The sequence below is a fragment of the Myotis daubentonii genome, chromosome 10, assembly GCF_963259705.1.
Source record: "Myotis daubentonii chromosome 10, mMyoDau2.1, whole genome shotgun sequence".
Lineage (NCBI taxonomy): Eukaryota > Metazoa > Chordata > Mammalia > Chiroptera > Vespertilionidae > Myotis > Myotis daubentonii.
This window is the reverse complement of record NC_081849.1, coordinates 60,207,551-60,234,918: the sequence shown is the minus strand read 5'-3', so window position 1 is coordinate 60,234,918 and position 27,368 is coordinate 60,207,551. Positions and strand designations below refer to the sequence as shown.

The window sequence follows — 27,368 nt, the reverse complement described above, 5'->3', positions numbered from 1 at the left end:
TTCTTACCTGAGGATATTTTTTCCATTGACTTTTAGATAGAGTGGAAGGGAGGGAGAGAGAAACATCGATGTGAGAGAGACACATCAATTGTTTGCCTTCTCCATGGACCCCTACTGAGCCTGCAACCTAGGTATGTGCCCTTGACCAGAATTGAACCTGGGACCCTCAGTCTGCAGGCTGATGCTCTATCCATTGAGCTAAACTGGCTAGGGCTATTGTTATTTTATTATTATTATTATTTATTATTATTATTTTTAACCATCATCCAAGGATACCCTTTTATCAATAGCCAGAGAGAGTGGAAGAGGGAAAGAGAGAAACATGGATGTGAGAGAAACATGTCAACTGCTTGCCTCCTGCATGTGCCCCAACCAGGGCCTGGCAGGGGAGGAGCCTGCAACCAAGGCACAGGCCTCCGACTGGAATTGAACCCAGGACCCTTCGGTCCCCAGGCTGATGCTCCATCGACTGAGCCAAACCAGCTAGGGCTCAATATTGATGTTTCGATTTCTCCCTCCCGCTCCCTCTTTGAAATAAATAAAATCAATAAAAAAATGTATTAAAAAATAAATGTTGAAAAATATCTTGTCTTCCTTCCTTCCTTCCTTCCTTCCTTCCTTCCTTCCTTCCTTCCTTCCTTCCTTCCTTCCTTCCTTCCTTCCTTTTTAAAATAAAAGCTCTTAATCAAACAAACGGTAGCTAGGAAATTGCCAAGTGAAAAGTAACCTATATTTGCAAAATCAATCTGTAGATTAAGGTGAATATTTTTATGCAAAGTAATCTCATAAACTTTAAATGCACTATAGTATAACAATTAATTAAAGAATATAATAAACAGTATTATTGAAAATTTCTTCAATATATACATTTTATTTTCAGATTCTCTGGTCAGGTGAGAGGGAGTTGTTAGATCAAAATCATTCTTGAGAATGATTATTTTGATATAACCTGATATATAATCTGATATTATTTTGATATTTGAAAGGAAAAAATCGCATTTTTTAATTTTATTTCAAATTATACTCTAACCTACAGAATAATAATACACAATTAAAATTAGTATAGACACACCTAGTCCTGGCCACTTATCCCCGTTAGTTTTTTCTAGGAGCTAGGATCCAGGCCATAGCCGTATGTGTTATCAGCACTAATCTGTGACAAAGCTTTTTCTGGCATGAGCCAGACATCAGACTTCTCTCTCTATCCCAGAGGTCAGGAATACATTTCAAAGCTCCTAGTGGTTCCCATGAAACTCCATTAGGCTAGAGGTTAGAGAATATTCCTTACCCAATCCTTAAAGAAAGGTGTGGTAGAGACTTCAAGCAGAGATATCTCAAAGAAAAAAATATTTAACCTTCTTTCCTTCCCATCCCTGCTGTCTCTTTATATCCAGAGTCCCAGAATAGGTTCTCAGTACCATTTCTTATTCTTTGGGTCTACCTTACCCTTGCATACATACATATTATCTTTCTCTTTTACTATTTATTGGTATCATAAGGTTTTCCCCCTTTTTCCAAGCCCAGAAATACTTGCAAAATTTAGTGGACTAGAGATAGATTTGGATGCATGCCCGTAGAGCTACATTTTTTTTTTCAAGAGGAGATAAAACTGGATCTAGGGCAAGGGAGAAAGGAGTGTTTTAGATATGAGAGGAAAAGAGTAAGCAAATGTGATTCCTCAGAATGTGACAGAGCAGAAGGATTTTCTGCTACAGTGACCAAGAAGTGGAAGGAAGCGATGCTGTGTCCAGCTGTTCTGGGTGTGACTGTTCATTTGTGTTCCCTGAAGACAACCAACAGACCCAGACAGTTTTTGTTATTAATTTTAGAGAGGAAGGGAGAGAGAGTGAGAGAGAGAAACGTCATAAAAACCAAACTGTACATGGGGATGGAACCCGCAACTTAGGTATATAACCTGATTGGGAATCAAACCCACACTTTTGGTGTATGGGATTGCACTCCAACCAACTGAGCCACCTAACCAGGGCCAGACCTATACAATTTTCAGTGTCTTTGAGGGAGGAAGAAGAGAAGTTGTATACTTTGGTGGAGATGAGAAATTGAAAGATTTAGTCCTCTAAGATGGAACTCCACAAACCATGTTAGGAATTTCTCTATTATTTAGGGCAGTAATGGACATCCTCCAGCTGTTTCATACACATACAGTCTGTATGCATTTAGCCTTTGCTAAGACTAGAGAGAGTTTCTGTGACAGAAAAATGAGACCTGGCTGTGGATGATAAGGGTATTTAATGTAAGACTCTGCATATTTAATGTAAGATGTGTCTTGTTATAAAAAGTAATTGAAGTCCACCTTATTTTTTAAAATGACATGCAGAGAATGATTTTATTACTTTGATTTTAACTATAAAAATATAAACATTTTGAGCATAATATTTTCTCAGGGACATGTCTGAGGGGCTCATAGAAAAGAAAACATCTTTGACTGACTCAACACTTATTTGAGTACTGGGTATTGAGTATCATGTATTGGCCCAGGTCAGTGATGGCGAACTTATGACACGCGAACTCATTTTTTTGGTTGATTTTTCCTTGTTAAATGGCATTTAAATATATAAAATAAATATCAAAAATATAAGTCTTTGTTTTACTATGGTTGCAAATATAAAGCAATTTCTATATGTGACATGGCACCAGAGTTAAGTTAGGGTTTTTCAAAATGCTAACACGCCGAGCTTAAAAGGTTTGCCATCACTGGCCTAGGCGCACTGGTAAATATAATCTATAACTATGGTCTCCTGATGCTAATTTTCACTCTTCATGGAAATGGCTCTCAAACTATATTATAATTACTTAGAGAGTTTGTTAAAACACAGGTCACTGGACCCCATTCTCAGAGTTTCTGATTCAGAAGATTTGGAGCAGAAACCAAAAGTCTACATTTCTACCAAATTTTCATGTGACACTGATGCCTCTGTTCTGGGAACTACTCTTTGAAAACCATAACATCTCAAATATAATAGGGGAAAATGTATAAAAATTGTTGGTAATGGTAAATTAAGATTTTCTTAAGTGGTTAATTATCTCTCATGACTTTAGTGATGGTTAGAATATATTTTATAGTCATAACAATGTTAAAACAGTATGAAGAATGACAAAGCCCAATAAAGAAAGAATTCCCCTTTCATTACTATAGTCTGAAAATACTTTTAGACCTAAAGGTAATTCATTGGAAGAAGTCTAAACAGTATTAGGATCTAAGGACTAAATAATATACCAGTCCAAAAGAATACTAAAATATTACCAAGTTGAAAGCCAAGGTTACACTTATTTTTTGCAATCAGCCCACCACTGCTGCTAATTATGATAAAAACTAGATGTCTGGTGCATGAAAATTCATGCACTGGAGGGGGGGTTCCCTCAGCCTGGCCTAACCTCTCGCAGTCCAGGAGCCCTCAGGGGCGGGAGGCAACCCTGCGATCAGGGGAAGGCGACGCCCCCATCACACCTCTGCAGCAAAAGCCTCAGCCAGCCCTGGTTACCTGAGCCTCCGGTGGCCCTGGGCGTCTGGGCAGCTGCCATTTGAGGCTTGCTTGTGCCTCACGCTGGCCCTGGGCGGCTGGGAGGCTGAGGAGACTGGGGAACTCCGGAAGCAGGAGTGTGCCTGCTGCCTCAGTGGGGCTGAGGGGACTGGGCGCTGTCATCTTGTGGCTGTGGATGTCGCCATCTTTGAGGGCGTGGCAATCAATTAGCATATTCCCTCCTTATTGGCTGTGGGCACTGCCATCTTTGCAATGGTATGAGGGTCAATTAGCATGTCCAATCTTTATTAGATAGCATATTCATAGATAAAAAGAAGTTACTGTATATCTTTTTAGATGGGTTTATTTTCATAATATTGAAAGCATAGTAATTGACATAGTTTAAAAATTTACAGCTTTAGTTTTGTCTGGCCAAATGTTTTGATGAAGTTAGAATTTAGTCTAATAGTCATGGATTGGCAAGAACAATGTGGTGTGCGAGACCAGATTGGGAATTTTATCCAATTTGGATAGATGTCTATAGTGACTTTCAGAGTTGGCATTAGAATTTCCTTTGACTAACTTCTTTCTTCATCACCTATATCTAGCCAGTCCCTAAATTCTCTCACATCTTCTTGCAGCTGTAGCTCATATTCCCTCTATTTGTTCTTTTGTCTAGATATTTACTTCATGAAAATTCTCCAAGCTCGTTTGATTGACTCCTCTTTGTCACAATTTGAAATGTTCCCCTATTATACTTTAGACCAATCCAAACTTTCCTAACATAAACATTTCTGTCTACATTTGTTCATTTTCCATTATAAATATGTGACTCTCTCCCATTCAGAAAAGTTTATTTAACCATCTCTTGTTAAATGCTGAAGTTCTTAACCAATATTTTATACTTGGTATCATATCCTACTCATTCTTTTTCTCAATGAATTTAAGAGCTATGGTTATGGCACATTCATGTTTGGGATATATCCACCTAGCAAAATGATTGTTTAAATTCTTGACATGGAATTTTAGCATGTCCACACTCACCTTTCTTCCAAAGCCTGTAAGTCAAATTTGTCTTCATGGATCCTGCTGCAGTCTAACTCAAGCATCTGAGTATGCTTAGCTTTTTGTTTTTCATATTCTAAAGGTCTGTTTACTTTTTCCTATGTAGTATTTGTACACATATATTAGCTCAACTTTATTACACATTTTTGGGGGCGTGGAATAGGGACATAGTTAAACTACTAAAACTAGTTAAACTAGTAAAATCTATTATTTCATAACATAGGATCACTCATTTATGGAGAGTAAAACAGATCTGGGTATGAATCTTCCCTTGGTCACTTGCCGGCTGCATGCATTTATACAAGGTCACTAACTTCTCTGTGCCTTATTTTTCTTATTTGAAAATTTGTGGAAAATAGAATTTAGTATTGCTAAGGATTCAGTGAGACAATTTTTTGAATAACACAGATTATCTGATATAGCATTGAGTGCAGTGGTTTAGCTAAAAAGAAATTGTTTTCTACCAGGGATGTCTTGAGGTGAACATTTGATGACTGAAGGGGAAGCTCTGATAATTTCAGCACATGGCTTCCTTTGCTAAGGTAGCTGCTTTAATTGATCCAGACAACAAAAAAAGTTGTTGTGATCTGGGGTTGCACATATCATTTCCTCTCCCATCCTATTGACTAACATTTAGTCCTGTAATCACATTTAGCTGTGAAGGAGTCTGAATAGTTAAGTCAGCTATGTGCTCTACTGAAACTCAGGCAGGTGGGTCTCATTACTAAACAAGGAAGGGAAGGTTGGGGCCAAACAATATTCATAATGAAATCAGGATTCTGATCCCAAAAGACTGTAACTCACACTTCTGAGTTGTGAGACCTCCTGATAATTTCCCTTTGATCTCTCTAGCCCAGTCATATATATATATATGTATATATTTGCTACACATACCTTTTCCTGCAAAGTGTTAAAACTTATAAAGGACAGGGACTCTGTCTACATGTCTTCTTTAGCTTTTAATGTGTCCCCTCATCTGCTTTACTACATTCTCTACATGAAATTAAAATATAGCATTGAGTGCAGTGGTTTAGCTAAAAAGAAATTGTTTGCCTATCAGGGATGTCTGGTAGGGGCATTTTATAAATTTCAGTAGTTTAAACACGACTCTAGAGAATGTGCGATTGAAGTTTGTGAACATGCATATTTATATTAAGGTGCTACTTTTTCAGTTCTTTATAATTAGGATAGTCATTCTGCTTCCATCATTGGGCAGCAATCAAAAGGTAAGTAGAGCAATTAGGATGGTCTCCACCCTATGTCGTTGGCCCTACATTTTTCTAGAAGTAGTAGTTTTTGGAATTATGTAATGTTCTCTACCAATGACAACATATGAATGTTATTACATTTCCTTTTGTGACAATGTGGTCTGGTATTTGTGAGGGTTATGTATGACACAATGGTAAATAAAAGAAAATTCTTAGATTTTTAGATTTTTATTTTAAAACATAAAATTTTATAGTAATTAACATCTACGTTTAAACAGAATGATGCATTAATTAAATGCCTTGTCATAACTATTATAAGCTCTGTTAGAAAAATAGACATTTTACAACTACAGTGTCAGCTCTTTAATAAATACATAAAACAGCAGTTAGTAGTCAATCAGAATTATATGAACAGCTTCATAGTATATTATATGAAATTGTCATATTCCCCAATCTTCTGTGTCCTTTAAGGAGATTGAATTTTATGTATCATTCAAAGCCAGAAATAATAAGAAACTTGCTTAATGAGAATGTTTCTTACACCTATTTTATATTTAAATATTTTAATTTAAAAATATACTCTATGTTAAAAACTTTTTACAAAGGCAACATTAATTAAATGAAACAAATAAGGTTATATCATTGATAATTTAAAAACATTTCTAAATTTTCTTTGCAGAGGTTTAAAAATGAAGTAGCTATTAAATGTAAAATAGTTCTAGTTATGTTAAATATCCAAAAATGAATTTTTATATTAATATGTGCAAATTTGTATTTTCCTATAATTTAGAATGAAAGTATTTGATATTCAATATCCTTAATAAAATTTACCCTATTTATCATTGTGTGGAATTCTTATCAAAATCATATTTATCTATGGTATAATATAAAGTTAATAAAAGTTCTTTAGACAAATCACAGTTTCCATCCTTGGTAACTGCAGTGTGTGTGTGTGTGTGTGTAATTGTTGGGTTAAATAATTTTAAACTGAAATTAGATTGTAGATGTTCAAACCTGATTAAAAGAGTTAGCTTAAAAGATACATTTTATGTAGGAAAGTATTTCAGGTAGATAAAAGAGTAGTGTTGTTACTCTCAGGTATTTTATTAACATCTGCCCAGATAGCTGAACAACTGTTTCATATAATTAAAATAATTTAATAACATTTTTATGACAGTCATTACATGGGCTTGAAAGTAAATTTATCAGAGCCAAAGGAAAAAAAGTCACTCAAAAGAAGGGAAATGTTAAGAATAAAAATGTAGAAGGACTCAAAGAGAAAGTTATTTTTTTCCCCCAACAGCACTGATTGGTTGTATCATATTTTTCTCCTGTCACTGCTGTAACATATGCAAGATGCTGTAAAATGTAATCATGATGTTTACATGTAATATTCTCCCACTTAATTTTGTTTAACAGAGAGATGATAATATAGAAGTATTCATTACAAAGGACAGAAAGAATAAAAAATTATTAACAAGACTAGGAGAAACCCACTCATTCTTATCAGTTAAACCAGGGTTTGCAGAAATCATAGCCACTGGCATAAAGAGGAGGTTAAAAGCTTTAATAACCTAAAGGTCTGTAGGATGTGAGCTTATAATCAGACAGTTAGGATCCATGCTTAGTTGTATGTGATTCAGTTGTACTGAAAACTGGCTCGTATGCCATCATAAGTGAATTTTCAAATGTTTGTAAGAAAGCAATGTCCCTATACCCATGAACATGTAGTTAAAAATTAATTAGTGTACTATTTATTCAAGCACAACTTTCAACACTGCATTTAACATGCCAAAAATTGCAAGATACATCACAATTTCAGAGATGTTATACTGAAAAAGCGGATGTGTCAGAATCAATGAAATACGAATGTGTATAATCAGTTACCCATAGTAAATTTTCCATAGGGGAATTATAAAAGAGAAGGGAAATGATCTGAAAGGTAATTCTATATTTCTTTGAAAGGTGATATATTTCAATTTGCATTGCATGAAATGGAGTTTTTAAGGTCAATATATATTGATAAGGACAGTCATAAATTAAATGTTTAGAGCAAATAAAACAGAATACATTATGCACATGCTTGAACTCCCAAGTAGTTATATTTCTCTTGAAACTTTTATTAAAATAAAGGTCTCAAATCCTTTAAAACCGAATCTTTAACAGTTGTGAGAACTTAAAATTCTTAATTTTCAATGGATCTGTCTTTGTTCAGGTACATAGATTCAAATGAGTTTTAAAATTATTAAGAGGTGTTTGGAAATAAACATTATTCCATTACATTTGATTATTTTTAATAATTGGACTTACTGAGTTTGAGGGCAATCCCTTAGAAAACTGAGTAGAAAAAAAAATAGGAGTAAGGAAAGGAAGTAAAAGCCACTGAATCTAATTTGCTATATCAGGTACCCAGACTAAATAATTCTATAGAAAAAAAATTTTCATAGTCCCTCATAAGAATATTTCAATGTCTTATGGATGTCATAAGAATATCTTCAGTGGAGATTAGGAAATATTAAGACATATTTGGAATTTATTCTTTTTCTTTACTTGTTCTTTAACTTAAATTGTTCTTTATTGTTTAATGTATTATATTGGAATTTATTCTTTAGTGAAGGATTACATCTGATGCATGTAGTAATTTTAATAATGATTTTTTAAAATTTTCCTGAAGACAAAAAATGTATTTTGTTTATTTTAATTTTTAAAATCTTTATTAACTAAAGCTGCTTTGAACATTTAGGACATAATCAGATTTCTGGTGAATTTCTCAGTCTTGCAGAGAATATGTATGACTTCTTAAAAGTTAACAAATTTTGAAGAAGATATCAAATGTTTAAAAACCCATGTACACTGCAGTGTAAACATGTCCCCAGAGAAATCAAATGCATACAGTTATATTGTAGTGTTATGTCTGGCACATTGCTAAGTCATTACATGGCACATGTAATTTAAATGTAAGTCATTTAGGGCACATAAAAGCTGTCGTACCAAAAGTGTTCAAGTTCCTAACTTTGTTAACCATTAAAAATGTCATTACTTGTGTTTGATATCAGTAAATCTTAAAAGGCTCCTGTGGTCATATTGAAAATAGGCTCTATTTACAAATATTATTTAATCTAAGAATACCCTGTTTTCCCTTACCTTTTAATTAATTCTAATTAGTCAAATATTAATTCTCTTCTCACAAACAATTATACAGGAACATACCAATTATTCAAGTAAAATATAAGCTCTAAAACCTTTAAGAATTAGATCATTAAGTGGAAAAAAAAAGAGAAAGCACATAACAGTCATCATCTAGCTTTGAACAGCCTATCAGGAAGTTTGTCTCTCACTAGGGTAACAGCTTCTGTTCAGTTCGTTATAAATTAGTGCAAACTAGTGAGAGTGTAAAAATATAAACTGTGGACTTTCAGGGTTTCAATTTATTTTGCTCTTTTGGATAATTCATTCCACATGGAAATTAGTTTATGAACATCGTAATGTTCATTTTTAAATTGTCAGCATTTTAATAAATGGAATTTTTCCACTTTTTCCTTTTGGGACTGTCAGGTATCAATTTATTTTCCTTTTAAAAAGGATGCTACATGTGACAGACAAACTGAAAAATGTGATTTTTACGTTATCCTTGGTGGTCAAGGGTATCTTAAACAAGTGAGTCACAGTACTGAATTATGTCAGTGCCCCCAACTCTCATTTGGGGAAGGAAATACAGTTCAACTTAGAGTCATAATTGCTTGGCTATGGGGACAGCTAATGGAGTTGCCCTATTTGTTAACCCCAGAGCAACTTATGTATTAAAATACTCTTTTGGGTAGAATGTGGAGTGCAGACTTTAGTCTTCATTGAAATGCAAATATCTAGCACTTCGATTAACTCAAGTGCTGAAAGACAGCAAATCTGGGATGTTAATTATAAAAAGACATTGTTTTCACAGGCAAAACTCTGACTACTGGACTTCTCGCCAGTAAAATGAGAATAAATCTGTAGGGCTGTGGTAATTGTGAAGAAGTTTCCATTGGGGAAGATAAAAGCTCATAGCCTCTGTATCAATCTCGGGGTGAGCACCGCACAATTTTAGGGGGTGCTGTTCACACAGGCTAAGGCATGAATGGATTTCACACCTGTAGTTAACTCTTGGAAGTTGATTGGCAGGAAAGATTGCAGCTAGTCATGGCCAATTCAGTCTGAATGACTCTTTCAGCTTTGCTTTGCAATTTTCTCATGCTCATATACTTAAGACTTCAGTAAATCACATTTAAAAACACTTGCCAATTGGATACTCTAAAGACTCAAGAGGTAGCATGATATTGTGCAATGAACACTAGCCTGGCAGTAAGATAGAAATTGTCTTCAAATGCTGCCACTTAATCACTGGGATGGTTTTTGAGATATCACTTAAACTTGATTCCCTGACTAACTAAAATGATGAATTAGCTTATTTCTTAGATACTGTTTATCTTCTGCCAATTGCATACTTTTAAAATTCTAGTCAGTGGAGTTGAGGAGATACTATTTTATATAGCCTAATATAACTTTTAATTTAAAAATGCTAATATCTACTTAAAGTAAATATCTGAGAAAGCTCAGTCAAAATTATGGCACTTTGCTTGACAAGGCAGAGTTTCTAAATATCTTCTGAATTTTAACCTGATGATTAGACAAATGAAATGGTGAAATAGTCTGTCCAGTTAACCAGGTAAGAAGATATAAGACTCCACATCTTCAAACAACTAAGCTGTTCAAATTTTGATGTTACTTTACAGTGTCCCTTATTAAACATTCAGCTTTTAAAACCAGTATTCTAATAAAGTGACATTATATTATTAAGTTTTTATGGCAGTAGTAACTTAGCACTTATTTAATCCAGTCATCTGTGACTTATATAAACTTATCCTGTAAGAAAGAAAACCAAACCATAAAGGCAAAGAGGAGAGAATGTTGGAATTAGCATCCATCTTGTAAAAAGAAGAAAACAAACACACATATGCATAAAACTAGTTTCAAAAGCAATAACCCCCAAGATTAATGTTTTATCTGTTCACCTCTTGAGTGAAACACTAATCATTTACTCATCTAGCTATTCTTGTAGATTCACTGCCAAATGTTGAAGTGTTTGGCAACATTAGAATAAATGCCTTATTATTTTTCATTTGCATGTTCCATGCAGGGATGACTGTACCCTCGCAGTGACACAATGCCATTGCTTCTCTGGGAAGCTTAGGAACGGCCAGGTACCTGTAAAGTGTAATCAGTGCTCTTCAGATGATCCACATTCTGTGCTGATCTAAATAAGTTATATATTACAGTAAAGTGCTACAATGACACTAGTCTCAAACAGTAGTAAGACACATTTTTTTTCTCTGAAAAAGTCAGCAGCGATGTGAGTCACATGATGATGAGGAAGCTTGTCAGTCTCCATTCCAGTGAAAACCAGAAACTAGCATGATCTAGAACAATTTGTCTCCTCCTGTGACTTCTAAAACTATAATTTTAGGAGCAATTATTAAAAATCCAGTTTCCCATAAAGTACTTTTAAAAAAATCTTTTTAGTAGTTGCACCTGAAAGTTTCATGAGCATTTAATCTGCTGATATCCATTTTTATTTCTTCAGGCTTCTCACGTCGGTAGGTTACTGCTCTTGTGCAAACACTTTGCAGAATTGACTTGTCCTTAATGGAGAAGAAATATTAGCATTAATTAAGGACCGAAATATTGGAAGTAGACAATGACATACTGATAGTAATTCTTTTTTTTAGAATTCACTGACCTTTTTTGAGGCCGACACCCTGTAATCTGCTGAGGACTTCATTTTATTACTATTCCATTGTAATATCACCTGTCTAATGATAAGGACTTTAAGCAACCCAATCAAGAATGTAACTATGAAAATGATGAAAAATATCCTCACATAGCTTGGACTAGAGAAGCATTCTGTAATGAAGCAAACAAATAAATTGATTAAAAATGGGAATGAGTAAGTCAAAGGATTCCAACAAGTAAACAGAGTTTAGCATCTCAATGAATAGGAGCAGGGATATTTGCAAATTTACATTTTGAAAACAGAGGACTGCCATTACTGTAGATTCAAAGAAGACTCTCAAATTTTTATTACACACTTATTAAAATATTTTCAACATAAAACACTACTTTGTAGAATAGCCACAATTAAGTATTTAACACTAGAAAGACTGAAACTTAGTATATACCTATATTGCCCAAAAGCAGTCAAAATGACTGCATTGTGAAAGAATAATATCGGAGCACTCGTCACTTATGTTCCTTAGCTTTTCCAATTACTCACTTCTATTTGACATTTCTTTCATGAATTTAGGGCGCAAAAGAAATAAAATAAACAACTTATTAGAACAAGTATCACTGCATAAAGATTCGAATAACAAGTACTAGTTTAGCCTATTGAGCAACTGCAACTTATCAAGTATCGACAATTTATCATGTACTTGTATGTTATCATGTGACGGTAATCGAAAAAAAATGAAAACTGTTATTTCAATACAGAGCCGAACTGGTCATATAAGAAATTTACTCAATTCAATAATAAGAGTCATTTGATTATTTAAAATTTCCCAAGCAGTCAAAATGACTGCTTTTGGGCAATATAGGTATAACACACACACATATATATATATATATACATATATATATATATATACCGGAAATGAAGGAGAGGGAGGTAACTACAATTATTAATAAACGCATTTATATGTTGTACAAAAAGTCACAAAATTCTAAGACATTGTGTCCTTATATACATAATTGTTTTTCTAATTGAAATTAAAAAGCAGTCAAAATGACTTCCTTGGGCAATCTAGTGTTAATAAAAGTATTTATTTGCAGCTTGTTTGATTCTTAGGAGTATTAACTAGAATATACCCAAATCCATAACCAAATGTAATTGTATCCATGATAGAGAGAGGGACAGTTTTGTGATGTGTTCCCTTGATCACAAGTGGAAACTGGGATTTAAAAAATTATTTAACAGCACCCCTCATTAGCTTATGTTCCCTTTGTTTTGCTCCTCTTCATTTGTTGCACACCAGTAATGGAAAATAAAGTAAACATCTGCAGAAGCTAAAATCAGTACTACTCTAACAGATGAATAAATATTTCCTTTGAAATTGCAGTGTCACTTTTCATGATTATTACACATAGATTCTCCAGGAAATAAGAGTGTCCAGTTCAGGACAATACACAAAATCTCTTTCCTCAATTTTTCTTTTTCTTTCTTTTTTTACTTGTCTGTTAATCAAGTTTTGCATCTAAATATTCCACTTGTAGTGTTTTAAGAGTAAGTAATTACTAGCTAGAAAAGGATATTCCTCATTCAGAGGAGGAGCATGCTAGGTCTCTGTTTTAGCACTAGACTTTTGGCAAACTCTAGTTGGAAAGTCTAAGACTCTGTGGCTGCCAGAGGTATTATCCAAATCTAAGAGGAACATGGTTGCACAATATGTCAGTATTCCACAGAACTTACCAGCTGTCACAGACTCAAAAAATTACCTCCTGGACTAAAGAGCCATGTGTTTTTGCCTCTTCTTTAGACTTTGGGGACTTCACCTAAACGTCTGAAGGTCTCCCTGAGAGGGCCTTTCAGGAGGGGACCTGTCAAGACTTAGAAAAGAGATCACCCACTATTGGGTGATCTATGACTGAATTCTCAAGGATGACCAAGCGTGCTCTTGAATAAGCCAAGAGCTCAGTAACAAGAGCAAGGGCTCCTCTCCAAATGGGAAGACAGAGCGCAGTTTTCTTTTGGTCAATGATAAGATTTCCTTGAAAGAAAGGTTAAAGAGAGGCTGGAGGACTACTAATTGGAATAGAAGCACCAAACACAAAATGCAAATTTTCCTTTGTTTCACACACTGCGAATCCAGGATGCTCTATTCAACAGTGATGCCCTTGGAGTTTTTCACCGTGACCTGTTTGTGACATGCATGCCTTCCATCCTGGCAGACTGTCATTTCCCCTAGCTGACTCAGAGCTACTCAATCAGCTAATATCCTTATAGGGGACATGTGGCTTGATCCCACTTACTGGCTTCTCGCCTAGTAGAAGCTTAACTAGAAAGACCAAAGAACACTCTTTAAGTGTGATTGAATGAATAGATAATAGAGGTGGCTAACACATGCCCTTTCTCTCTCCTTGCACAAGAGTTGTGAAGGGGAGGGGATTCCCCTAGCTACCCATACATTTTACAAATGTTTATAATGGGTTAGGATACATGACATTTTCAGGGCCCAAATCTGCGTGCATTTTTTAAATGTCATTTTGGATCAGCAAACATTAAGCCATGGCCATGACTATCATCTTAGTTTAGGTCAAGTAAGGGCTTTTTCTAAGGAGCTTTAATGGAATACTTTTTGTAACCACACTTAGGTCACAGTAGGTCTGTTTACTTAACATAATAAATGACATGTTGACAGTAAGGGCTCCATTTATTAGAAAAGGCACTTGGCTTTTGGGAGTGATTGCTACAGCCCCAGCTGGCAGCACATGGACTCTTTTCAGAGCCAAATTCAGTATGGGCTAAAATCAGTATGGATGGGAGAGAAGCAAAACTCGAGAAAGTTTATTATGTTGTACGCTCTCTGTAAGAGCTGCGATTATTCTTACAGATTAAGAGAGATTATAGTAGCAGTTAAGAATGTTTTCAGTGAAGTCATAATTTTATTATGTGTAATCTTTTAATTTACATAATTCTTTCATGTTCACTAGCTCATTTAATCTTACACTACTCTGAGATTGGTATTACTATCTCCATTTTACAGATGAAAAAAACTAAGGCATAGGGAAATATTGTAAGACACTGATATTTCTTAACTACTATGTCAAGGGACATGGCTTAAGCCAAGGTCTTCAGACTAAAAGTTCCATACCCTTTCCATTGTGTCACCTTTATAATCATTCACGCTAACTTTTATTTATATCATAATGAAAAGTATCAGGAAGGAATAGCCCTTTTGAACTTATGCACTTTACAAAAGCAGGTCATTGCTACTTTGAATTTTTTTTTTTTTTTACTTTGAATTTTTTGGCTTCACCAGAAACATGCAAATGTTAGTTTGACACGAGGAAGGTTATAACTGGAAGCAAGTTTGGCTTATGAAAAATAATTATGGCTCCATAGATACTGTCTCTAAGGGTGACATTGACTCCACATAGGAAACTCCTTGGTTCACTGAGGCCTCTCTAGAAAATATGTTCGGTGTACTTCCATGAAGATGCACAGCATGGGAACTTACCTGGGTAGTTAAGAAGGGGGATCTAACAGTTCAGCCAGCCGTGGCAGACACACTAAGCTAATTTTATTGAGTACCATCTCTGAGATATTGAAAACATTGAAGCAGTTAGTCCATTCTTTAGGATGGTTGCTATGGACCCTTTTGGGGAACATGATTCGATGCTTTCTTGGTGCTTTGCTTACTAAGCTTTGGCTTACCTGATGTTTGGTCCACATAATGCTGTTGCATGAGAGCACATGAGGATTTACACCGATCAAGTATAGCTTGAGACAGATTGTGGGGGTGAAGGCATTGCACACAATTCCTGTAAGGGGAAACAGAAATGGAAACATATAATCTTTAAAAGGTGGTAGACTGTAGTATTTTCTACAAGAAATAAATTAAGATACTGCTTTAGGACAGCAGTCTTGTAAAACTGGGAAAAAAAGCTATGACACTTATTTGTAATTTTGGCTGAATTTAATACCATGGCAAAGTTACTTTCTAACCACTTAAAATAGTTTAATGTATAAAATCAAAATAATGATTTTTCTGCCTATTTTTACTTCTAGGATATTTAGGGTTTCAAATCCTACATTTAAGCCTTTAATCCATTTTGTGCTTATTCTTGTATATGGTGTGAGAAGGTGGCCTAGTTTCATTTTTTTGCATGTATCTGTCCAATTTTCCCAGCACCATTTATTGAGTAGACTGTATTTACTTCATTGTATGCTCTTGCCTCCTTTGTCATATATTAATTGGCCATATAAGTGTGGGTTTATTTTTGGGCTCTTTATTCTGTTCCATTGTTCTGTGTGTCTGTTTTTATGTCAATACCATGATGTTTTGATTACTATAGCCTTATATAATAGTTTGATATCAGGTAGCATGATACCTCAAAACTTGTTCTTCTTTCTCAAGATTGCTGTGGCAACTTGGGATCTTTTGTGGTTTCATATAAACTTTTAGATTATTTGTTCTTGTTCTGTGAAAAACGAACTTTGGTATTTTGATAGGAATCACATTGCATCTGTAGATTGCTTTGGGTAATACAGACATTTTAATGATGTTAATTCTTCCTATCCATGAGCAGGGTATATGCTTCCATTTATTTGTATCTTCTTCAGTTTCTTTCTGGAGTGCCTTACAATTTTCTTAGTACAGGTCTTTTATCTTCTTGGTTAAATTTATCCCTAGGTATTTTATTTTATTTTTTGATGCAATTGTAAATGGAGCTTTTTTAAGTTTCCCTTTCTGACAGTTCATTATTGGTATAAAAATACAACAGATTTCTGACCTAGAGGGTATTATGCTAAGTGAAATAAATTGGTCAGAGAAAGACAAATACCATATGATTTTACTTATATGTGGGATCTAAAGAACAAAACAAATGAACAAAGTAGAAGCAGACCCATGGATACAGAGAACAGACTGATAGTTGCCAGAGAGGAGTTGCAGGACTAGGTAAAAAAAAATGAAGGGGTTAAGAAGTACAAATTGGTCATGACAAAACAGTTATGGGGATATAAAATACAGCCTAGGGTTGTAGTTAATAATATTATAATAACTGTATGGTGCCAGGTAGGTGCTGGAAATATCAGGGAGGAACATTTTGTAAAGTATATGATTGTCTAACCACTATGTTGTAGACCTGAAACCAATACAAAACAATATTAAATGTAAACTGTAATTGAAAAATATTTATAAAATGACTTTTCCATCTTGAGAAGAAAATCTATAGGAAATGAATACTCTTAACACACACACACACACACACACACACACACAAACTAGCATAGATGTTTTAGAAGATGAATATTAGACACTAATAGAAAAGTTTAGCAATAAATACACAGTTCAAATTTTTGTTTAGTTCTTTAGAATTAATTCCATCATTATGTGTAGGAAATGCATTTCTAAGAGAGAGACATAATTTGCTATGCATTCTTTAAAAAATTTTACTTGTACTATTCAAGAAAGTGGAGGTTATAAAAATTTGAATAAAACAAATTGGAAGGCACTGTGATGTTTAGAGTAGTGGCTTTTGTTTGAACAGGGCTCAAACTGTTATTGGGAAATTAATTATTGGCACAAAATAATAATGCTATCTTTATTTAATATATCACCTTTCATTTATCCATCATTTATTTATTTAGTGCTTCATAACCACCATCATTCAATAATACTATCTAACATTTTTCTATGATAACTGTGTATAAGTACAAAGATTTTTTATATGAATCATCTAATTTAATTCTTTCATAGAACTATAGCAAGGTATTATTATTATTCTCATTTCTGATATCAGGAATATTGACAGAGACTATCCTCAGAAAATTCACAGAGAATTTCAACAACTTGCCCTAGATCAAACAGCTAATTAATAGCAAGCTGGGAAGCAAGCAACCCCTAAGTCATCACATTATAAACCTTAAACTTGCATAAGGTTATTTGCCAATTATATATCTAAAAAGTTGGAGGGAAACCAATGAACTGCTATAAATACTGAATATTATTCTTAAAAAACTCCACCTTATTATCAAAGTTGAAGGCAGTGAATGCCTTGTTAAATTCTTATACTCCACAGCTATCTAGTGGCCAAAAATTGGAATCTAAGTCTTAAAATTCCCAAATCCCCCACTCAGTTCTCTTTTAGCATGATGGTAATTAATTTGGAGGAGAAGATGCAGCACTTCTAGGGTTATGAAAGGCAGAATTAAAAAGGACAAGCATAGCTGTAATGGAGTACTGCTTTATGCATGTTTGGAGTCAGAGAACACATACCAGTTTTCATTGCAGCCTGTGTGACACGTGGGGCAGTGTTCACAGAAGCGGCCGAAGCTTCTAGGATCAGTGCACTCGCACCTGCCACATACACACGTGCCTCTTCCACTGCACACTTGGCCCTTTGGATTGACGCAGTGCTGGGCTGATGTTGATGGGCACTGGCACCGATCTCCTTCCCAGCCGCTGAAGCACTGGCATCTGCCTGCTTCACATTCTCCGTGCCCTGCAACAGACACCACAGGACCTAAGTTATTGGGGCCACCGACTTTGTGAAGCTTTTCCAAATGTGAATTCCCCTCCCTTTTCCATGGAAACACACTGACAGTGAAGTGAGTGCAAACAACATCATTTTCTACTTGTCTGACATAAACAATGCCAGGATGTAGTGTCTACTTCCAAAGCTGTTATAGTGTAATCTCCTGATGCTATTTTATTGTGCTGACAATTGTGAAGTCTGCCCAACTACTTGAAAGTCACTGTATATTCAGTTTTAAATTAAAAACACAAATATAACTAAGCTACCAAGACTTAAGTAATGTTAATTGCCTGACTTGAAAACAGGGGTATTTGATTAATAGCTTCCATAATTTATTCTCTTTGTCTCTCCTTATTGCCAAGGGCCTGAGGCAAACCTTCTAGTGCTTCAGTTCTGGAAGTTTAAAGATAAGATTTCTAGAGAAGCCAAACTAATCATTTCACGTCTTCAGGAGTTCAGTTGGCAGGGACCATCAAAAGTATGCTGTGCACTATTATTATGGGGTATTGAAAGAAAGCAAGGTGGTAGATGTGTATGTTTGTTGGGGTTGGGGCATTTATGCCAACAAATAAGGAAAAACACTAGTTATATGTAGTTAATGCATTTTAGACTGCAGAAGTATCCAAGATTTAATATGCTAATGTGAACTAGAAGTCTTCAAGAGGGGATACATTTTATAGAATTACATAGTGTTTCTCGGTCTTATTTAGCCACAGGCTCCTCCCTACCTCTCTCTTTCACCCTTCATCTCTCCCTCCCTACCTGCCCCCCTCTCTGCCTCCCTCCCTGCCTCCCTCCCTCTATTGCAGAGCACTTAACAAGGTAACTGTTACATAGAGTTTACTGTTGGATTGGCTAAATTTGCTAGGCATAAAACTAATGAGGTTCAGACCAAACAAATGCCTGCCAGACCCTGTTCCCTGTAAGCAGGCTGCACCACTGATCCTAGGCAGCCGACCTATGAACATGTGTTTTTATTCTCAAAGGAAACTAGTGAAGAAAATGCTTGTCAGCCTACAGTTTGCACTTACAGTTTATATACAAATAATTCAAAGCAGACTCTCAGCTGCCTGTGTGTCAGTAGTATCATAGTCATATAGAAGAGCGCCAGTAAATTAATTTTTGGTATCTATATATATAAAAGGCTAATATGCTAAGTGTCTGCCCAGGTAATGACGTCACTTAGCAATGCCTGGCTTCCTCTCCCTAGTGACAACTAGCCTCCTTGAAGTTCCTTCAGCCCAGATTTTATAGCCAGTTTGAAACATTTCACACTTTAACCAAATGTATGTGAAGCGTTTTCCAGTGACTCATCTCATTTGATCCTCACAGAAGTCCTGGAGTAGATAAGAGGTTTAGAAAGCTTAGAAACTCGACCTGACTGAAAAGAAGTAAGAACTGCTGGACCTTGAAAATGACTTCAGGTTTTCTCACTGTACAGAATATAGTCAAACACTACTGCAGTTAAATATTTTACCCTTTGTTCTCCCTGTGTGATCTACAATAATAATCTGCTTGGTGTTGATACTTACTGCTGTGTTGCTGATAATTACTTGAAAGAGAAGTTGGGGTGCTTCACTGGGCTGGAAAAAGTTTAGTTACATCAGAAAGCAGGTCTAATTAAGAAATATATATATGGCTAAGTTGACTCGCGATATGATGTGCGATAAATATAAACCTCTTGCTGGCACCGATAGCCTGCGTGTGTTTCAGTCTGCCAGTGTCAATCATAAATTTGGTTGACACTTCTATTATAGAGAAAAGGTGAATAGTGATATTAAAATATTTCTTCTAATTTCCTTTCAATGTGCATGAATTCGTGCACCAGGCCACTAGTTTTATTGTAAACAGAGGCTGGGATTTTCAATGCATTTCAAACTACTTTGAGATATCGACAGCTGTGGGAAAGGATCTCAGATTCTTTCTCTTCCCTCTCCCAAACAGGATTAGCTCTAAGAAATTAGCAGATAATTACTGCTTTGTTCTAAAGTCATCTATAATCCATTTTACCTATGATAGCAGGTTAAGCTGAACACATGTTTAAAATATAAAATATTTTGTGTATGTAATAGAATAAAAAGGCAATATGCCATTGCATATTTATGTGATATAGGGCAAAATTTTACTTACACCCAAAAAATTTATTTGTATAGCTTTTTTACTTTCCATATGCTTATGACAATGAAATATTTATCAATAATTTAATTAATGTTTGTTTACCAAAATGCAAATACTAAAAAGGCATTTTAACAATAAGTGGATTTAGTGCACTGTCACAGAAAAATTAATTCATTGAAAAACAAGTGATTTGTATTAATTTTTAAGTGCTGCAGATTTTCTGGACTCTAACCTCTAGATGGCAGTAAACTGAATTAGCCAGAAAGTACTTAGGTTTCTGTTTTAAAATTTGGTCTGTAGGGGCCTCTGGGACTACTCTTCTAGATTACTAATGAAATGAAAGCACTATTTTCTTGAAGAATGCTGTCTTTTGACAATTTTGTGTCTGGTATTGTTCCAAAAATAAACTGGAGAGTTTTAAATAACTACAACTTTTCAATATCACCTATAATAATGCATTAAGCATTTTCCAATGAATGAAAAGTGTATTTTTATAGCTCACTATACTCTGAGCAATCTAGAGGGAGTGACCACTTATAAGAATGAATCAGATCCTCCTAGAAGAATACCCTGATTATAGAAAGCCTCTCAGACATCATCTGTAATTTCCTTTTCTGGCATATATCTTCACAAGGGCAAGTCATACTTGAGAATAACAACTCATTTTTGTTTTTTTATTTTTAACTACTTACTGCATACAATTATTTAAGATATAAATATCAGAATCATGTGATATAAATTTGTTGCCATGCCTTAATTTCACAGACTCTGAAACTTTAAAAAATTAAATTCAGATTCAGGGTTAGTAATTATAAAGCTGTGATTTAAAGATACTTTAACTTATATGCTAATTTAATAGTGACTAGTGAAAACTGCATGTATATTTATATATTTATACTCACCAGCACACAGATTTCCTTGGTGATATGGACAAGAGAAATCATCCTTTTCACAGTATTTTCCATATACTTTTCCAAGCTTAGTTTTATGACACAAACATTTCCCACAAATACAAACTCCTCGACCGCTGCAAAAAGGTTGATCCTTGTGTGACTTGCAGCTCTCAGAAGGGACTTGATCTTCATCAAAATGACATTTATTCTCATCACACTGGAAACACTTGGAGTCTAGTAAAGTTTCATCTACACACTTTCTTTTAGGTCCTCTGATTTCATCACACTGACAGCTACAGTTTCTGTGTATATGAATTTTAGTGGTTTCATTGAAACCAATAGGTTTGATTATTGCATAGCTTTTTCCTCCTGTGACATCACATTTTTTCATTGTAACTGTTACATTGAAAAGAACCTAAATTTGGGGTAGGGCAAGAGAAAAATATATGTTTTGATTATTTTTATTACCAATATTATATCTGTTAATGATATTTTGAATCAACATTCCATCTTACAGAAATTAATATTTATAAATTGCACATGCACTCTTTCATACATAGATGTAATATCCCTCTTTAATTTTACTTGTTTCCTAATTAATGAACTAGAGAGTTAAAGGATGCATTAATTGCTACTTTCTCTGATTTAGTCAAGGAAAAAATATCCAGGACTCTTACTCTCAGTACTTCAGATATCAATGCAAGGTGATACATTTGTCTTAGTGGAGAGGTTTTTTTTTTTTTTTTAAATATATTTTTATTGATTAAGATATTACATATGTGTCCTTGTCCCCACGTTACCCTCTACCCCCCCCCCCCGCTCGTGCCCTCACCCCCCCCCCCGTTGTCCATGTCCATTGGTTAGGCCTATATGCCTGCATGTAAGTCCTTTGGTTGATCTTTCCCCCTTTCCACCACCCTCCCCTACCCTCCCTCCAAAGCCCAACAGTCCAATCAATGCCTCTCCGTCTCTGGATCAGTCCTTGTTCATCAGTTTATGTTGTTCATTATATTCCACAAATGAGTGAGATCATGTGGTATTTATCCGCTCTCCAGTTCCATCCATGCTGTGGCAAATGGTAAGAGTTCCTTTTTCTTCTTCCTCTTCTTAAAGAATACCTTTCAGCATTTCATATAATGCTGGTTTGGTGGTGATGAACTCCTTTAGCTTTTTCTTATCCGTGAAGCTCTTTATCTGACCTTCTATTCTGAATGATAGCTTTGCTGGATAAAGTAATCTTGGTTGCAGGTTCTTGCTATTCATCACTTTGAATATTTCTTGCCACTCTCTTCTGGCCTGCATGGTTTCTGTTGAGAAATCAGCTGACAGTCGTATGGGTACTCCCTTGTAGGTAACTGACTGTCTTTCTCTTGCTGCTTTTAAGATTCTCTCTTTGTCTTTTGCTCTTGGCATTTTAATTATGATGTGTCTTGGTGTGGTCCTCTTTGGATTCCTTTTGTTTGGGGTTCTCTGTGCTTCCTGGACTTGTAAGTCTATTTCTTTCACCAGGTGGGGGAAGTTTTCTGTCATTATTTCTTCAAATAGGTTTTCAATATCTTGCCCTCTCTCTTCTTCTGGTACCCCTATAATTCTGATGTTGGTACGCTTGAAGTTGTCCCAGAGGCTCCTTACACTATCTTCATATTTTTGGAATCTCTTTTCTTTTTTCTTTTTCAGTTGGGTATTTTTTGTTTCTTTGTATTTCAAATCTTTGACTTGATTCTTGGGATCCTCTTGTCTGCTGTTGGATCTCTGTAAATTATTCTTTATTTCAGTCAGTGTATGCTTAATTTCTAGTTGGTCCTTTTTCATGTCCTCCATGGTCTCACTATACTTATTGAGGGACTCATTAAATTTATCCGCGGTTTCCATAAAATTCTTGAAAAACCTTATAAATGTGGCCTTGAACTCTATATCCAGTCGTTTGCTTTCCTCCGTTTCTGCCATTTGTGACCTGTTTCTTTGTCTCCGCATTTTGGCTGCTTCCCTGTGTTGATAGAATGGCTTTGTGTGCTAGGTGTCTTGTAGGGCCCAGTGGCTCAGCCTCCCCAGTTACCTGAGGTGGACACTCTTGGTGCACCCCCTTGTGGGCTTTGTGCACAGTCTTGTTGTAGCTATGCCTTGGTTGTTGTAGGCTCACTGGGAGGAATTGACCTCCAGGGCAATTGGCAGTGAGAATCAGCTGTGTCTATGGTGGGAGAACTTCTGTGCTGAAGGCACCCTTCTGGGGCAAGACTTGCTTCAGTGGGGCTTTGGTGCTCACTGAGACTGCACCCTGAGTGTGTCCCTTATGGATCTGAGGAGTTGTGATCTGGATGGTCCCCCTCTGACCACTGGGTACAGTGGCTCTTGGATCTAAGGATGTGCTAATTTAGCCTCTGCCTGATGTTACACAGCAGGCTATGAAGAGAACTGCAGATTCCCCTTCCTTTTTTCGGAGTTTGGAAGCGCCCTGATGAGGCTCAGCTGTGTAGCAATGCAAGCCGCTGTGGGGCCTTGGGCCTTCTCTTGGAAGCTCTGGGTCTATCTGGCCCAGCTGCGGTTAGGTAGTTACAGGTTGCAAATGGCCGGGGCATTCATATGCAAAAGCCTCTGCTGCAGCCTGGGTGGGGCGGAGGAAGCAGCTATGGTGGAGCCTCAGCCCCGCCCTAAGGAGTCGCGAGTCCCAGTTGTCCCGGCAATGGCTGCAAGCACCTCTGAGGGAAAGCTGCCCTCAAGCTCGCCCGCTGCCAGAGAGACCAGTTTCTCCCGGTATGAGTCCTGGGTCCCCAGAGACTTCCCAGAACCGGATTTCAGAGCCGTGGGGAGCTTGTGTCTCCCTCCGGATTCAAAAAGACAGCCGAGTCCTCAGGTGCCAGACCCTTTCCGCACGCGCGAGCCCCCGTACCTCTGCACTCCACCTCTGCAGCTCCTCTGGCTCTCAGTGTGCTTTTCTTTCCTTCTAGTTGTAGAATTTACACTCAGCCAGCTCTCCTGTAGTTCTGGATGAGTCCAGCTTGTGTTTTTGATGCATTTATCAATTGTTGTGGGAAGCAGCAATTTCCCGGTGTTTATCTATGCTTAGTGGAGAGGTTTAGTCCATAAAGAAGAATCTGGGCTGGGAGATATTGGTTCCCTTATGAAACTACAGAATTTCTTTCTCTTGTCAAATTTTTCCTTTTTATCTATTTTTATTTTTTGAACACAATTGGTTTTATGTGTCTATTTATATTTGTTAACCCACCTTATGATCTAAGGTATTTTGACAAATAAGATTATATGGTTTTTTCCATGTTAGACTGAAATCTGTTATAATTTAAAAATAATCTGTACTAGACTTTTTGTTTGGAATAGAGATAAATATATCTACACTAATAAAAGAGAAAAATGGTAATTGGCGTACGACACTACCCTTTTCATTGGCTAATCAGGGCTATATGCAAATTAACTGCCAACAAGATGGCGGTTAATTTGCATATGTAGGCACAATGCAGGGAGGCAAAAGGGAAAGCAGGAAGAAGCCCCCTGCCACTGACAGTGATCGGAAACCTAGGGGGGAGCTAAGAGCCGGGGGGAAGGGCAAAGGCGGCCCTGGGGCCGCCTTTGCCCTGCCCCCCAGCCATGATCGGAGAATCAGGCGCCTTTGCCACCCTGGCCAGTGATAGCACGAAGTAGGGGTGGAGTCAGTGATGGGAGCTAGGCACGGTCGAAGCTGGCTGTCCCAGGAGCTAGGGGTCCCTTGCCTGGGCCTAAAGCGGAGCCCACGATCGCGGGGCCGCTGCAGCTGCGGGTCCCCGCTGCCCAGGCCGGACGCCTAGGCCAGAGGCATTAGGCCTGGGCAGGGGCGGAGCCTGCAACCGCGGGGAGCTGGGGATCCCCTGCCCAGACCTGACACCTCTGCCGGAGGCCTCAGGCCTGGTCAAGGGGCTGATCCGGTGATTGGTGATCGGTGGGTGATGAGGGTCAACTCCTCTGGCCGAGGCATCAGGCCTGGGTGGGGGGCGGAGCCGGGGATTGGGGGGATATGATGGCCCCCTTGCTCAGGACTGAAGCCTGGGTCAGAGGAGTCAGGCTTGGGCGGGGGGTGGAGCAAGCGATCAGAGGGAGATGGGGGTCCCCTGCCCAGGCATGATTCCTGGGCCAGAGGCCTCAGGCCTGGGCGGGGGCCAGAGCCAGTGATCGGGGGGAGATGGGGGTCCCCTGTCCAAGCCTGACACCTCTGGCAGAGGCGTCAGGCCTGGGCAAGGGGCTGATCAGGCGATCGGAGTGTGATGGCGGTCTACGCCTCTGTCCGAGGCATCAGGCCTGGGCAAGGGGCCGATCCTGCAATTGGAGGGTGATGGGGGTCAACGCCTGAGGGCTCCCAGTATGTGAGAGGGGGCAGGCTGGGCTGAGGGACACTCCCCCCCCCGCCACCCAGTGCATGAATTTCGTGCACTGGGCCCCTAGTATAAAGATATAAATATAGGTAGATGGGTATCTAGCTATCTATCGATATTTCTATATATCCCAAACAAAAAGCCTAGCACAAATATATATGATACTATGAAATATCTAAATTTAGGCTTATATATTATATATATACTAGGGGCCCGGTGCACGAAATTCGTGCACTGGGTGTGTGGCGGGGGGGAGTGACCCTCAGCCTAGCCTGCCCCCCCTCTCATACTGGGAAGCCCTCAGGCGTTGACCCCCATCACCCTCCAATCGCAGGATCGGCCCCTTGCCCAGGCCTGACGCCTCTGGCCTAGGCATCCGGCCCAGGCAGCGGGGACCTGCAGTGGCAGCGGGGGGTGCCGCGATCGCGCGGGCTCCGCCCCTGCCCCTGCAGGAAGCCTCTGGCTGAAGTGTCCGGCCCAGACAGCGGGGACCTGCAGCTGCAGCGGCCCTGCGATCGTGGGCTTCACTTTAGGCCCAGGCAAGGGACCCCTAGCTCCTGGGACTGTCAGCTTCGACCGTGCCCAGCTCCCATCGCTGGCTCCACCCCTACTTCCTGCTATCACTGGCCAGGGCGGAAAAGGCGCCTGATTCTCCAATCATGGCTGGGGGGCAGGGCAAAGGCGGCCCCAGGGCCGCCTTTGCCCTGCCCCCCAGCTCTTAGCTCCCCCCTGGGTTTCTGATCACTGTCAGTGGCAGGGGGCTTCTTCCTGCTTTCCCTTTCACCTCCCTGCATTGTGCCTACATATGCAAATTAACCGCCATCTTGTTGGTAGTTAACTGCCAATCTTAGTTGGCAGTTAATTTGCATATAGCCCTGATTAGCCAATGAAAAGGGTATCGTCGTACGCCAATTACCATTTTTCTCTTTTATTAGTATAGATGAATTGAAATCAGAATCAGTCTCATAACATTAAAGTCAATGCAGTTGGTGTTGTACTTGACAAATTTTTTGTCTTTAAGAATGTTAAGGATTAATAGATATGTACAATAATATAGTTACTGCTGGTATTAATATTAGAGCAAAATGTAGGGTTTATATAATAAAAAGGTCATATAACTCTTCCTAAGTGTCAAACTGTTTGTATTGTTTACTGAAAGTGAGGAGAACGAATTAAAATAATTAATAACATCAAACAGCATTAGAAATGGAAGCAAAGGGAATTATAAATCTCCTAGTCCAAGCTATTCATTTAAATATGAGGCAACTGATGGCTCAAGAGGTAAATGACTCACTGGAAATCACTTCATCCAAGAATAATTCCCTTTAAAAGCATGGTTTGGTGTGTTTACTCTCTATTGTGCTGGTCACTAGAGAATCTCTATCTCCTCTGGTCCTGTTTCCTGATGCTACCTTAATCTGGGCCTCTCTTTTCTACATTTCATCCTTTCTTAGTTAAATGATGACACTTCTTTTTTATTGTTCTAACAAATTTCCCTACCTCCTCCTAGATCATATGAGTGTACTAGAGGCCCGATGCATGAAAATTCGTGTAAGAGTAGGCCTTCCTTCCCCTGGCTGCCGGCACCGGCTTTCCTCCAGCACCTGGGACCCGGGCTGGCTTCCCCCTGGCCCTGGCTTTGTCAGGAAGGACATCAGAATAATGTCTGGTCTAATTAGCATATTTCCCTTTTATTATTATATCACAAAATGAAATAATCACAATAACAAAGTGAAAGATTTTGGAATTCTTAGTCTTTATCAACTGCTCCATAACTCCCATTCTTTTCTGTGGCTTATTCACCTTCAGTTTCACATTTGCTCTGAGAATTTTCAGATTTGAAACCAAAAAAATTATTGTCATCATCATAAGTGCAGACACTACTTATGTGTGGAGCTGTGATTTCCCAATATTTAATGGCTGTGACACCTAGATGTAAAGATATTGTCATTGAAT

At 37.6% G+C, this 27,368-nt stretch overlaps 1 protein-coding gene across 3 annotated transcripts in view; it reads right to left on the bottom strand.

Moving 5' to 3' along the window:
* Positions 1-5,964: 5,964 nt before the first annotated feature.
* The window catches only part of ITGB8 (integrin subunit beta 8), an 89,630-nt gene continuing 68,226 nt past the window's right edge, over positions 5,965-27,368 (bottom strand). For all 3 annotated transcript variants that reach the window (XM_059712506.1, XM_059712507.1, XM_059712508.1), the window contains 5 exons: positions 21,064-21,469; positions 17,785-18,010; positions 15,219-15,325; positions 11,529-11,692; positions 5,965-11,430 (listed from right to left, as the gene is read on the bottom strand). In XM_059712506.1, coding sequence (XP_059568489.1) covers positions 11,308-11,430; positions 11,529-11,692; positions 15,219-15,325; positions 17,785-18,010; positions 21,064-21,469 — 1,026 coding nt within the window. In that variant the 3' untranslated portion in view covers positions 5,965-11,307. The remainder of the gene's footprint in view (positions 11,431-11,528; positions 11,693-15,218; positions 15,326-17,784; positions 18,011-21,063; positions 21,470-27,368) is intronic.